The sequence below is a fragment of the Carassius carassius genome, chromosome 22 (assembly GCF_963082965.1).
Source record: "Carassius carassius chromosome 22, fCarCar2.1, whole genome shotgun sequence".
Taxonomy (NCBI): Eukaryota; Metazoa; Chordata; class Actinopteri; order Cypriniformes; family Cyprinidae; genus Carassius; species Carassius carassius.
Window position 1 is genome coordinate 23,892,100 of NC_081776.1, and position 15,226 is coordinate 23,907,325.

The following is a 15,226-nucleotide window of genomic DNA, read 5'->3' on the forward strand; positions in this document are numbered from 1 at the left end:
AATAACACTGGCGAGCATTTTTATGCTGTATTCAGTTTATTGCAAGCATGCAATGTTTCAGAGAAAGACATATAAGAGATCAAGGAACACTCTTAGAAGATAATGGCTACAATTACTCACTCCAAAGACAGAGACTGTCTTATGATGAGTGTGAATTCAGGAAAAGGAATGGGTATATTTTTGGTAGCATATTGATTGTGGTGGAGGCCTCCAATTGGGACCTGTTGGTTGCCTGTGGTTAGCATGCTGTTTTGGATTTCCAGAAGTAAATCAGGCAGCCTGGTTTTCGAGGTTTGTCGTCACTGTCTCTCCTCATTAGGTCCAGTTCTTTCTGTAGAATCCCCGGAGATGGGCTGTCAGACTGAATGGCTGCTGGGTTTGAATTACTGAGCAACCACTGAAGCTCTGGAAGGGAATATCTCTCAGGTATCTGTTAATTTATTTTAATCAGTTTTTCAGGTTAGAAAACAAAAATTAAGATTTTATACATGCTATAATACATAAAGTTTTACTATAAACTTACCACTTCATCAGCAGCACTGCCACGAGATGCTTCTAGTGTGGAGTCTGTATCCATATGAGATCGACCGCATGATATGATGCTTGCTGCCATGGCCAAACAGATCAGGTAGACAGTGAGATGAAGTTGGGGTGAGGCCATAGCTGATGTTTTGAAGGATGTGGCTTGTTCAACCTTGGTTCAAGCCCCTTTTCTGCAATGTGCTCCCTAAATGTGTATTCTTGCTTATCCAGACTGTTTTATACTGGTACTTTCTCTTACACAAAGTAAAAATTAGTTACGCGCTGATACGTTTTACAAGTTAAAAATTAACAGGTTCAGATGTAACTTCAAATACAGTTACATATTGTTTTCCATCTTCAGCAAAGTAATTGGTGTTTCCCTGCTCGCTAAGCACACAGTACATCCACATGAAACATTTATTGGGATTCACTTGAAGGACCCCCAATAAACCACTAATTAGCCCCCATTAAATTGATCTGTTGCTAGAGTAATTTTGCTACGAATGTTTCTGGGTCATAAATATTTTATAGTCATCACTGGTAAAGGGATGTTACCAGGAAACTCTTCAACTTTTCCTTGAACAGTTTGCTGTTGACTATATCTTTCTGCATGGGAAACTAGTATATATATATATATATATATATATATATATATGTGTGTGTGTGTTTGTGTGTGTGTGTGTGTGTGCTCTTGTTTTTGTGATATCAGGACACAACTCTGTATAATGACATGGGTATGTCACAGGTATTACAAGGAGAGGGTGACTTATGAGGACATAACCCATGTCCCCATTTTTCAAAACGCTTATAAACCATACAGAATCAGTTTGTTGGAGAAAGTAAAATTCCACAAAGAAAAAAAAACCTCAATAACATCAAATAACATTTCCTCAATTAGCCATGCAAGCACACAAAGCCACGAGACGCAACCCAGAACATATAAGATGCAAACAGTAAGCATACATAAAGCACATCAGATGCAATTTTGAGATGATAAAAATAATAGCAAACACCTAAATTGTATAACAACGCTATACAAAAACAATAAAGACAATTAATAAAACACTAATTTAATCCAAACATACCCAAGCCACATTCAGAAAGAGTGAATAAATTTCCAGATTTCACAACGTTGGAATATCAACACTTTAAAAGTACAAAATCTTTTTTTGATTAACTTCAAATGAATTCATTTACTGTTGTCTTGTTATATATCAAATATTGAACTTTTCTGTAGAACTACATAAAAGCATTATCTGTGTTCCATTTCAAGTATAAGTGAACATCAATATATTTATCCATTACTCAGACACATTTGCTTGATTCCAGTACTGAAACATCACCATGCCAAGAAAAGGAAAGAGAAGTGAATCCCAGAAACAGCGCAGAAAGCTACAATCTTCATTAGGCACCACTAATAGTACCAAATCTGTATCAGGTATGAGTGAGGAAAACCCATACGTGCTGTCTGTTAAAGCGTCTCACTGTCAGACCGATGCGAGGTACAGTGTGTATTCCAGAGGGCATCAGTGTAATTCCTTAATGCATACTTGTAATTCCTTAATGTTCCTAGCAGTCCATAGTGAAAGAAATGAGCTACAGAGTTTCGATTTAGATGGCATTTTAGAGAAAGGTGATGCAGTCTACACTAGTGTCAAACAAGCTTTGCAGAGCAAAGGAAAATTTGTGGGTAACTTTTTTGTGGGTAAATTTTGACGAGCTACCAAAGACAATTGAGACAAACACTCGCTGCTACAACATCCTGAAACATCCCCAGATGTTTGGATCTCTGAGAGATACACCTGCACTAGGCAGATATGAAAATCTTGAGAATACTTTGCAGTGTCTCAGAGCTGATGTGAGTGATGCTTTGCTGAAGTGTGGATGCTCTTGTATCGCTGTATTCAGAGATCGATCAGGGAGGTTTGGTTATTTTGATTCTCACTGCAGATCAATATATGGAATGCCTGTTGAGGAAGGCACAGGTACAGTGATGTTCCTGACGTTTTATCAATTATCGGATCTTGTGGACAGGCTTTTACTATTGTTTCAAGGGTGTTTCGATATGAGAGACCAGGAAGAGGTTGAGCTGCTGCCTGTATCGTTCATTAGCATGATGACTGAAAGCTGTGTACGTACTGAAGTCTCATTTGAGAACAGAGCTATGTCAAATGATGAACAATGCTCATCTGCTGATGCCCCACAACAGTATTTAGAAGTCAAATATCCAGTACAACAACTATCTGACACTGCTAACACAGCCACATCAACAGTCTCCCCAAACTGCTGTGACCTTGAACTTAATGTGGAATCATCATTCACATTTGAGAACAAAGCTTTGTCAAACGATGAACAATGCTCATCTGCTGATGCCCCACAACAGTATGTTCAAGTCCAAGATTCAGTTCAACTATCTGAGACTGCTGTTAACAGAGCCACATCAACTGATGAACAAGCCCACTTGATTTATCAAGATAAAATGGAAGTTCAAACTACTGTTGTTCAAAATCAAGACAAATATAAAAATGTACCATTGAGTGAACTTTCTCACAACATACTGTCACAGGATCAATTGCCATTTTCAGCTCCAAATCACCAGAATTCACATTTCACAGTCAAGCAGACAGAAAAGCTGAACAAGACTCAAAAGCAAAAGTCTTACTATAAAAAATGGTACAAAGAAATGGTTCAGAAGCAAGATGATTATGACAAAAAACAGGCTGTACGTGAAGTCTATGATTATAAAACAAGTAGTGAATACAGACAAAGACATAACCAAGCCATGATGAACAACTATTGGAATAAAATTACTTATAGAGAAAAACACAAACAAGCAATTAAAAACAACTATAAAAATAATGAAAAATACAGAGAGAATAAAAAGAGTAAAATAACCTTGAATTACAAGAATGATGAACAATACAGGGAGAGACAAAAGAATTATATAATTCAGAATTACAGGAATCGGGAACAATTCAGGGAGAGACAAAAGAATTATATAATTCAGAATTACAGGAATCTGGAACAATTCAAGGAGAGACAAAAGAATTATATAATTCAGAATTACAGGAATCGGGAACAATTCAGGGAGAGACAAAATAATTATATCATTTAGAATTACAGAAATCGGGAACAATTCAAGGAGAGACAAAAGAATTAAATCATTCAGAATTACAGGAATCGGGAACAATTCAGAGAGAGACAAAAGAATTATATCATTCAGAATTAGAAGAACAATCCTAAATATGAGAAAAAGCATAAGCAACTTCTTGTTGACAGATATTTAAAAGATCCCATTTTTAGGCAAAGGAAAAAGGACCAATACACAAACCGGTGCAAAAATGATCCTAATTTCTATAAAAAAGGAAGGAAATTTTTAAACAGCATTATCATGTGATGCTCATTTTAGGGTTCGTCAGAAAGAATATAATTTATTCAAATCTAAATGCAAAACATCTGCGCTTAAGGTACTTCAAAAAGTACATTGTGCACAAGAGATACAGTACAAATACAAAAAAAATTATTTGATGCCCTGGCAGAGAGAAACATTACAAGATAAACAGCATGACATAGTACAAGATCCAGGCATGTTAAGAGCCTTAAATATTTTCAGAGAAGTCATAAAACAGGGGCCAACTTATGTCTGCACATGCTGTGCCAGAGCACTCTTCTCCAATCAAGTGCGTAATTGTGAAGTGCATAAATATAAACAAAATCCAACAGTTGCTGCACTTTGCTTGACTGGAAACTATGTTCACATCTGCTCTGACTGCCCTGATCGATGTGCCTTGGAGAACATGAAAACAGAATGGATCTGTCACAGATGCCATAGGACACTTTTGAGAGGTCTAATGCCAGATATTGCTGTAGCTAATATGCTTCAGTTCACTCCCATTCCTTCAGAACTGTGTGATTTGAATATTCTAGAAAGACATGTTATTGCAAAGTACATTCCCTTTGCGAAAATTTTAATACTTCCTAAAGGCCAACAGAGAGCTATAAAAGGAGCTGTAATTTCCGTTGCATCTGAAGTGGAAACAACAGTAAATTGTTTACCAAGGCCTAGAACTGAATCACAGCTTCTTACAGTGAAACTGAAAAGACGTCTGTGCTACCAAGGTCACTATCAGTTTCAGACTTTGAACATGCGTAAGGTATTGTCTGCTTTAAGAAAACTAAAGGAAATGCATTCAGAATATAAAGATATAATCATTAATGCAGCACTCTCAGAAGAAGAAATGTTCAATGAGCATGAACAGTCCGCAAATGACATCAGTGCTCCTGATGAGGAAATGGATGTTGAGAGCAGCAGTCAAAACGAGAACACTGAAGATCAGAGCAATGAGAATCAACACAATGATTCAAGTGATGACCCTGAGAATACCACAGAAGAGCAATCAAGAGGCCTTGCTTTGGATACATGTCTTCAGCCCCCAGATCTTGGTCAGCAGCTGTTGTCTTATGATGACGGAATATTTTGCATTGCCCCAGCATCGAAAAATAGTCCTGTTAGCATTTTCAAAGTTAAAAAACTTGAATCAATGTCGTTCCCGGTTCAATTCCATGATGGGAAAAATACCTTTGATGAGCCTGACAGAGCAAAACATGTTTCCCCCAGCAGATACTTTAACACAAGGCTATTTTCTATTGACAATCGTTGTGCAAGAGACACAAACTACATCTTCTTTGCTCAGTTTGTCACTGAAATGCATATTGCCACATCTAGTATGTCTATCCAGCTGAGAAAAGCGAAACCCATGACCCGTGATGGACGCAGAATAAACTGTTCACTGCTGCAGGACAAACAGGAGTTAGAAAAGCTTGTGAATAATAAGGAGGCAACACGTTTCATGCAACCATTAAGAGGGACTCCAGCATATTGGAGAAAACTCTGCGTGATTTGTTTGCTATGTTGAGACAGCTGGCACTCCCACATTTTTCTGTACGTTTAGTGCTGCTGAGAAGAGCAACGAGGGTGAAACAGGGTGAAACAGAAACGAGGGTGAAACAGAAGCAAGCAAAACTGACTGATGCAGACAAGTGCATGTTAGAAGCAGTCATAAGATCATCCCCTGAAGAGTGCCCTATTGCTGCATTACACATCTATGCAACTAATAAAGAGGTACACAGTCATAATACTGAAGCCATATCCTCGCGCTTTTCAGATATCATTAACCTCGATGCGCATGACCAGAGGTGGGTAGTAACGAGTTACATTTACTTCGTTACATTTACTTGAGTAATTTTTTGGGGTAACTAATACTTTTCGGAGTATATTTAAAGATGGGTACTTTATACTCTTACTTGAGTAAATTTTGGGGAGAAAATCTGTACTTTTACTTCGTTACTGTGCGCGACGCTCCTCTCGTTACTTTATCTTAAATGTTATAACTGCTTCAGTTTACTCCAAACTTTTCTCTGGGCAATGAGCGATGCCTATTCGCGAATGATTCATTCTTTTGAGTCAATTCTGTTCAAAGGCTTGATCAAACCAATTGGCAAACGAGTGAATTGGTTCATGAATCAGTTTGAATGAGTCGTTCAGTTCCCTGCCGCACGCGCTGAGCGTCTGAAGTGGTTCACTCGGAGTTGTAACGTTTAACATCAGCAGCGTTGAAAACGTGGCTATGGAACTGCACTGAATTGAAAGCAGATTTGCAAAGGCTATTATTTGCTAGCGATGGAGATCCTTATTAGATGAACACCGCGTGTGCTGTCTACTGTTTAACAGGTAATAACTTGGGCCAGGCACGTGCACACAATAGACATGAAAGGGGGCTTGAGCACCTGCCCTTTTTATTCCTGGAGAGAAAGTGCCCTTTTTTCTGGGATGCTTTTTTTTAATTTTTTGAAAAATAATATATATTTCTGTTTGCACACAGCTTCCCTGTCAAACAAATATATTTATTGAAATATAGTATTTAAATATCAGGTCAGGAGTTCTGAAGCGCTCCCTCTCCCTCTCCCCCGATTGTTAAACCCGATTGTATTGCTTCCGCTAAAGAAAATAGTCCGCTCCGTCTCTACGGTTAGAATCCTGTGAGTCCATAGCAACGCTCTGTTTTTCATGGCAACGGTCTGTTATACTCCGCACAGCGGATTTATAAGCAACAGACCGCATTCTACATTGGAATTCAACCAAGCCATGTAATAAAATAAGTTAATAAAATAAGCATATATCACCACCAGGTGATATGCTTTAGTTATTTTGTTTATCCTATTTACCTGCATTTCCCTGTCAATTAGATGCAAATGTGCGCATTTTAACTAGTTGACGCCTAATTTGCATACAGAACGTCCCCAGTTATTGACTTACATCAAGAGTCTTTCCCCCTGAAATTTAGAAATCTAAATTGGTGAATTTAGAAGAAATCTACAGATGCAAACAGATGGAGGATACACTCTAAAAAATGTAGTAAATCTGAGTAACTGCATCTGGTACATTAATAAATAAAACTTAGTAGAAATAAGTTAACGTTAAACTTTAAAAATAACATTTATAAATTAACTATTTAAGTAATTTAACCTCTTTTAATTTCCTCGAAACCTTTATAAAATAGTATTCCATACCACCACAAATGCATACATGACATTGGCTTTTATTGAATTTTTACTCAATTATTTTGGTAAGTTTAATTTTAAAGTGTTATGTATTCTGATAACACCAAAATAATTAACACGATGTAGTGCCTTGTGCAAAAATAAACAAATTATTAGTAAAACACGCCCCTCTGTTTGATGCAGTTATTTAGGTTATTCTAAATTATTGAAAAAAAAAAGTGCCATCTGAAATTTCCTTCAATAATGATCATTTTTATCAAGCTTGTATGTTTATGTTCACTTATTTCACATTACTGGCAATGAAAATTACCTATTAATTGTCATTTAAATTACTGAACTTAAATACGAGCTTGAAAAAAAAAAGCTCATAAGAAAATTTCAGAGGGCACTTAGAGGCTTTTGCATCTGTTTGAGGAAGATAAAATTATAAAAGAGTAAAGGCTGATGAAATATATACATTTATACACACACACATACATTACATACATTTTATCTATATATCTAAATAAAAATAGGCTCAGTATATATGACCCAAAGTAACTAGTAACTAACTACTTGAGTAGATTTTTTATCCGATACTCTTTTACTCTTGCTCAAGTAACTATTCAAGACTAGTACTTTTACTTTTACTTGAGTAAATATTTCTAGAAGTACTTTTACTTGAGTACAGTTTTTGGGTACTCTACCCACCTCTGCGCATGACTACAAAAAAGATCCACGAACAGGTGAGATGAAAAGGCAAGCTGTTCCATTAAAAGGAGACAAACGTGATCTAATTGATAAACTACAGATTGCTATTGGTGCATGTGTGATGCTTACTAGAAATATTGATGTAGAAGATGGACTGGTTAATGGAACTTTTGGCAATGTGGCAAAAATAACAGCTCAAACTCGAGGTGGTGTTCCTGTTGTTCAATCAATTGGTCTTCATCTAGATAATGTGACTGCTGGACAGAAACATCGCAACATAGCACCTGATGGAGATGACAATATTGTCTGTATTGAGAGGTCAGAGGAACCACTAAAAAAAAAAGGAACAGTTTGAAGGCAATTCCCCATGAAACTTGCATTTGCTTGCAGAATCCATAAAGTCCAAGGAATGACAACAGATTGTGCTGTTGTATCTCTGAAGCGCATATTTGAATCAGGCATGGCATATGTTGCACTCAGCAGAACAACAACACTCAGCGGACTGCACATTACTGACTTTGATGAAAAGAAAATTTTCTGTGATCCAGAAATAAATGCCTCCTTGGAGAACATGACAAAAGCAGATTTTCAGAATATTCAACCCATCCTTCACATTGTACAAGATTAAAAAATAAATTCTGCTCTTAAAATCATTCATCATAACACAGAGGGACTGGAGTGTCATTTAGATGATTTGAAATGCCATCATGAACTTTTACTTGCTGATGTTTTGTGTCTCACCGAAACACAATTCTCAGGCTCAGCCGTTCCTGCATACCTCCAGCTGGATGAGTATACCATGTACAGACGCAACAGACATGCATCCTACACAAACTACGCCCATTTGGCAAATAAGAAAGGTGGTGGAGTGGCAATTTATGTGAAGAACAGCTTTCAAGTTTCTCCTCTGATGTACATACAGAATGTCACTGACCTGGAATATTTGGTTTTGAAGATAAAAGCCCCCAAACAAGCACTTCTTGCAGTGATCTACAGACCACCCAGTTATAATTTAGCAGAATTTTTGGCAAACCTGAATGCCCTTTTGACATCTCTGGAGATCATGGATTATAGGCCCATTATAGTGTGTGGAGACTTTAATGAAGATCAGCTGTCTCATCACAACAAGCCTATTCTCAATTTGTTTGAAGATAAAGGATACACTCAGCTAATCAGCACCGGTACAACAGAAAACAACACTCTTCTGGATCCTTTTTTCATAAGTAGTGCACACTCAAACATAAGAGCAGGAGTTCTACAGACATATTACAGCTATCATGATCCCGTGTATTGTGTTTTAGAATAAACACATCACATATAAAAGCCTGCATAGATCTCTCAACACTTTTGTAACTTTATTTCATGAAGTTGGGGGTCAGTGCCTTGCTCAAGGACACCTCAGTCATGGTATTGCCGGCCCGGGACATAAATAATTTCACACAAGTAGATGTTTGTTAGAAACCTCAAGATCGACTATTTTATTGATGATGTTGTCAATTAAAGCCGCCCAAAATCCTGGGAATTACAGTCTTTTTGTGTGTTTTGCTGTAGCTATTGCAGAGTTATTTTCAGTTAGAACAATTTAATTGATTTGGTCTCAATTACAACAATAAATGTTTGCATGTTATTTTAGTCATACTGATGTCCGGAGAGATTTTTAAAATATAAAATAAATGTCATAAATACATTAAATATACATTTTAATTTTAAAATGTAAAATTAAATGCATTTAGTAGATACTTTTATCCAAAGCAACTTACATTGCATTCAGGCTAACGTTTTTTTTTACCTAACATGTGTTCCTTGGGAATCAAACCCACAGCCTTGCAGTGCTAATGCAAAGCTCTACCACTTGAGCCACAGGAACACTATAACTACAACATTGTTACAACACTAGTTTTATGTTTTAAAACATCTTATAAGTAAACAGTTTGCGTTTACACAGATGACACTGTGCAAAAACTTTTAAGCTCTGTATCTCAATACTGCTCAGAATACAGAAAAAACCTTGGGTTATATCTGCGTTTTGAACAGTTTTGATATACTGAATAAAAAACTTTTAAGCTCTGTATCTCAATACTGCTCAGAATACAGAAAAAAACTTGGGTTATATCTGCGTTTTGAGCAGTTTTGATATACTGAATAAAAAACTTTTAAGCTCTGTACTGGCTTCGTTCCCAGCAAGCTAAACACATCCACTCAATAAACAGTCTTGACACCGGAGTCGTCGTTCAAATTTACTGAATAAATGTGTAAAACTGTAAAACAATATGAAAACAAAGGAATACATAAATAGACTGTCACATCACATGATAAATGTCAAGTCATGTACCACAGGAGAAACCAACAGAAAATACTTACACAAAGTAATGCAGAACTAACAAAACAATTACTTTTATATACATACAAAAGGTCATAATCAAGAATAATCAAACTCCACTTACAAGCAGTGCCTCGTTTAAGAGCTGTTGTTGCTATGGATCGATGGAGAATTCAACATGCGTTACCATGTGCTGTGTTATTCTTTTGAGCCTAACCCCGGAAACTGAATAAACCAATTCAAAGTGCAAAATACAACAAAACCAGCAGGGGGAGCAAAACGCTAAGATAGGCAAAGCCAGAACACTCCCCGTCTGGTATCTCAAAGATACCATTTACACTAACTGTTACTGAACTAAACGGCCTGATCTGAAGACAGGAGGTATACCAATTCAGATATTGGTCTGTAATAGGTTTTGGTTGTCCCATGTTGAACAGTTTTCACCTCCACTTTCCTCACCATACCGTCCGTACTGGGAATGGCCTTCACAATTATCCCCATTGGCCACTCATTTCTTTTGACTTGTTTGTCTTTGATCAGTACAATGTCGCCTTCTTTGATGTTCGGGTGCTTGTGAACCCACTTGCAACGGCTCCGAGAGCCAGTGTTCCGAGATATTCCTTTCTCCACCTATTCCAGAACGTTTCTGCCAAGGCTTGAACCCGTTTCCACTGAGATTGGAGCATGTCTTTCTTGCTGAAATCTTCTTGAGGAGTTGACAGATTACCAGCTTTTTGTGTCAGAAGCATAGATGGAGTTAGGATGAAGGGGAATTCAGGATCTGTGGAGACTGGGACTAGTGGCCGTGCATTAATGATGGCTGTGACCTCAGACAGAAATGTCACTAAGACTTCGTGAGTAAGCTGTGAATACCTGTTTTCAAGGAGCATTGAATCTAGGATACGCCTTGTTACCCCAATCATACGTTCCCAGGCACCACCCATGTGAGAAGAGTGTGGCGGATTAAAGACCCAGGAACATCTTTGCTCAAGCAGGTATTCTCTCACCTCTGATTGTTCATTCTCACTCATTTTAAGCTCTCTAGAGGCACCAACGTAGTTCGTCCCACAGTCGGAGCGCAACTGCTTGGCAGGACCTCTAATAGAAAAGAATCTTCTGAGAGCATTAATGAGACTTGAGGAAGTCATTGACTCAATCACCTCTGTGTGAACTCCTCTGGTACACATGCAAGTAAACAACACTGCCCACCTCTTGCTATTTGCTAGACCACCCCTTGTGCGCCGTGAGCTCACCTCCCAAGGCCCAAACACATCTAAGCCGACAAAGGAAAAGGGTGGATCCATTTGCAACCTTTCTGCTGGCAGATCAGCCATCTGTTGTTCCTCCATCCTTCCTCTTAGCTTACGACAAGTAACACACTTTTGAATAATACTGCTAATGCATCGTTTGGCCCCAGTTATCCAAAAGCCATTGGATCTTATGGTGCCTTCCGTGAGGTGTCTACCCTGATGCTGCACACGTTCATGAAAATGTCTGACCAGTAAGGCTGTGATATGATGGTGAGCCAGGATGATGAGGGGATTCTTTTCTTTATCTTCTAGCTTTGCTTGTCTGATGCGTCCACCAACTCTTAGCAAACCATTGCTGTCAATGATTGGATTCAACTTTAAAAGTGGACTACGTGAGGGAATTTCACCTGTGGAAGTGATGCTTTTCAACTCCTCTGAATACACTCCATGTGGTACACTGCTGATGATGATTTCCTCTGCTTTCAAGAGATCGCTTACAGATAAGCCATTTGAGCAGAAATGCCAACCAGTGCACTGACTATTATCACTTGGTTCTGTGAAACAGTGAGCAATGTGGTGCAGCCGCGCCACAGCTCTGACGACTGTTCTCCAGTCTGAGAATTGCTCAAATCTTTTGGTACCTAACTGATCCACTTTGATGTGAGTAGACAAGACTTTGACCTCTGATCGAATTTCAACATCTTTCTCTGCATCAACAAGGTCGTATGAGCTTGGATTGTCAGGGAGTTGCTCTGATGGATGGTACAAAAATGAAGGTCCTGTGAGCCAAGTTGTGGCCTCAAGTTTCGCAGATGAAACAGAACGAGATCCTTGATCGGCAGGATTTTGCTCAGAGGCAACGTACCTCCATTGTTCAGGCTGAGTAGACTGTCTGATGCGCTGCACTCTGTTGCTCACATAAACATGGAACCGTCTTGACTCATTATAGATGTAGCCCAACACTACTCTGCTATCTGTGTAGAACCTTATTCCATCCGGTTTCAAATTAATCTCTTCTGTAATGAGTTCAGTCAATTCAACAGCCAGGACAGCAGCACATAGCTCCAACCTAGGTACAGAAAGATCCGGTTTTGGAGCCAACCTTGCCTTGCCAAGAATAAAGCCAACCTCTGTATTGCCATTCTGATTCGAGACTCTCAAATACGCAACAGCTGAGATAGCCTTGATGGAAGCATCTGAGAAGACACATATTTCAGTGTGTTTGGCTTCAGATAAGGGGATGGACACATACATGCGTGGAATATTCAGACTTCTCAAGTCCTGCAGCGAATGACACCACCGCGTCCATTCTTCATGTTTGTTTTCAGGTAGTGGTGCATCCCACTCATGTGTCTGTGACGAGAGTTCTCTTAAAAGTAAATGGCCCTGAATTGTGACTGGTGCCAGGAATCCGAGAGGATCGAATAAGCTGTTCACTGTTGAAAGGACTCCTCTACGCGTGTATGGCTTTTCAGTGTCTGGCACTTGGAAGGAGAAGGTATCCGACTGTAGATTCCACTGTACCCCCAAGCTTCGTTGATCGGGTAAGTCATCCGTTGAGAGGTCAAGGCATTTGATGTCCTTGGCTAAATCATTGTTTGGAAAGGCATCCATTACTCTGGCTCTGTTTGCGGCAATTTTATGAAGCCTGAGATTTGAGGCAGCTAGTGCTTCTTGTGCTCTTTTAAGCAAATCGATGGCCTCTTCCTCAGTAGGAAATGACTTCAAGGCATCATCTACATAGAAATCTTGTTCAATGAATTTACTCACATCACTGCCATACTCTTTTTCCTCTTCCTTGGCAGCTCGGCGAATTCCATAAATAGCCACTGCCGGTGAAGGGCTATTCCCAAATACATGAACTCGCATTCTATAGTCTACAACCTCCTTAGACAGATCATTGTCACGATGCCATAGAAAGCGTAAAACATCACGACAGTCCTCTCGAACCAAGAAGCAATGAAACATCTGCTGTATGTCGGCTGTGATGGCGACAGGATCTTTTCGAAATCTTATGAGGACCCCTAACAGGCTATTGTTAAGGTCAGGGCCAGACAGCAGTACATCATTGAGAGATACTCCATCAAACTGTGCACTAGAGTCGAATACAACTCGTATTTGACCTGGTTTTTTTGGATGGTACACGCCGAATGATGGAAGATACCAGCTTTCTTGGCCATCTTGCAAAGGAGGGGCTAGCTCTGCATGGTCGTTGTCGAGTATTCTTTGCATGAACTCTGTGAAGTCACTTCTCATCTCTGGTCGTTTGTCAAGATTGCGACGGAGAGACATGAAACGTCTTTTAGCATACTCTCTGTTGTTAGGCAAGCGTCTCCTAGGCTCACGAAACGGCAATGGTGCTACCCAGCTGTTACTTGAGTCCTTGAAGAATTCTTTTTCCATGATGTTCAGAAACAACTGATCCTCAACTGAAGGTGCAAATTTATTGTCATCTTTGGTCTGCTGAAAGACTGACTGGCCAAGTCTGCAGCTCGATAGACTTTCTTGACAGTATGACAAGTGAGGTGGTTTTTGGATCTGTTTTTTCTCATTGAATGTCTCTTTCAGTACAATGTGATTATTGCATGGGTTGAAGTAGCTTGGTCGGCCATTCTCTAAGATGTGTGTCCTCATACAATTCACCGGAGAGGGCTTGTGACATTTTCCCAGACACACATCTCCCACAATGACCCAACCAAGGTCCAATTCTTGGGCATAGGGAGCATCAAGAGGACCGTTGATTTGCTTGCGGACTTTATGTGCTCTTATTATGTCTCTTCCCAGCAGGAGCAGTATTTTAGCATTTGAATCGATAGGTGGTATTTTTCCTGCTATTCCTTTTAGGTGACTATGATGCAGGGCAGCAACAGCGCTTGGTATTTCATCTCTGTTATCTGGCATACTATTACATTCGATTAGAGTAGGAAGTGGAAAATGAACCTCACCATCTGCAGATTCAATGATGAACCCGTGAGCTCTTCTTCCAGATGCTTGCACTACTCCTGCACACGTCTTTAATGCGTATGGTCCAGAGGTCCCTTGCACACTGAACATGTCAAAAAACTCAGATCTGGCCAGAGATCTATTGCTCTGCTCATCTATTATGGCATAGATTCGCTTGCTTTGGTTGGGGTCACCGACAGGATAAACATTAACAAGGCAAATTTTGGAACATGACTTATCGCTAACTCCTTTGCCACAGACCATGGTGCATTTTGATGACACATCTCCACCATTAGACTCCTCTTCCTCCCCGCCATGCGGTGAAAGAGGTGTAAAACCAGAACGCCACGGTGCTGGGCCCGGGTGAAGAGCAGCCAGGTGCTTGTCACTCTCACATTCTGAGCATTTGACTGACACATCACAATTCTTAGCCAGATGTTTGCTTGATGAGCAGCATTTAAAACAGATGGACAACTCTTTTAAAATCGTTTTTCTCTCTGCCAGTGGCTTCTCTCTGAAGGCTCTGCATTTCTTGAGAGGATGAGGTTTATGATGTATTGGACATTGCTTATCTATCTCACTGGTCGCTCTCTGAAGACTCCTTTCATAGGAAAGATTAAAGGAGGGCATCACATCTGTTTTATGGACTGCAACAGGTTTATGAACATGGGTGCGGCTTTCACTATACCGGTTCAATCCACCAGGGTTTATGGAGAGGGAAGAAAAATTGAAGCTTGGATCATTGCGTGCTCTTGCTTATGTACACACGAACTCAACAAAGAAGGAGAATGGTGGGAAAGAAACTCCATATGTATACTTGTAGTGTGAACCCTGCATCATCCACTTTTCTTGTAGTCCAAAGGGCAACTTTTGCACAATTGGATTAACCCCTCTGGCTGTATCAAGATAAGTTAGCCCAGATAAATCACCCCCGCTCTTT

At 39.4% G+C, this 15,226-nt stretch overlaps 1 protein-coding gene and 1 pseudogene across 1 annotated transcript; one reads left to right on the forward strand and one right to left on the reverse strand.

The window, feature by feature from the left end:
* The window catches only part of LOC132099126 (NACHT, LRR and PYD domains-containing protein 3-like), a 476,979-nt pseudogene that overhangs the window by 126,925 nt on the left and 334,828 nt on the right, over positions 1-15,226 (forward strand).
* On the reverse strand, positions 45-848 carry LOC132099152 (somatostatin-2-like). The gene is made up of 2 exons (XM_059505618.1): positions 524-848; positions 45-430 (listed from the first exon to the last, which is right to left on the reverse strand). The coding sequence occupies exons 1-2, from the start codon at positions 659-661 to the stop codon at positions 239-241; spliced, it is 330 nt and encodes a 109-aa protein (XP_059361601.1). The 5' UTR covers positions 662-848; the 3' UTR covers positions 45-238.

Coding starts and splice junctions, on each gene's coding strand:
- LOC132099152 (XM_059505618.1), bottom strand. CDS start 661: ATGGCCTCACCCCAACTTCATCTCACTGTCTACCTGATCTGTTTGGCC. Junction 431..523: donor GCAGTGCTGCTGATGAAGTG/GTAAGTTTATAG, acceptor ATAAATTAACAG/ATACCTGAGAGATATTCCCT.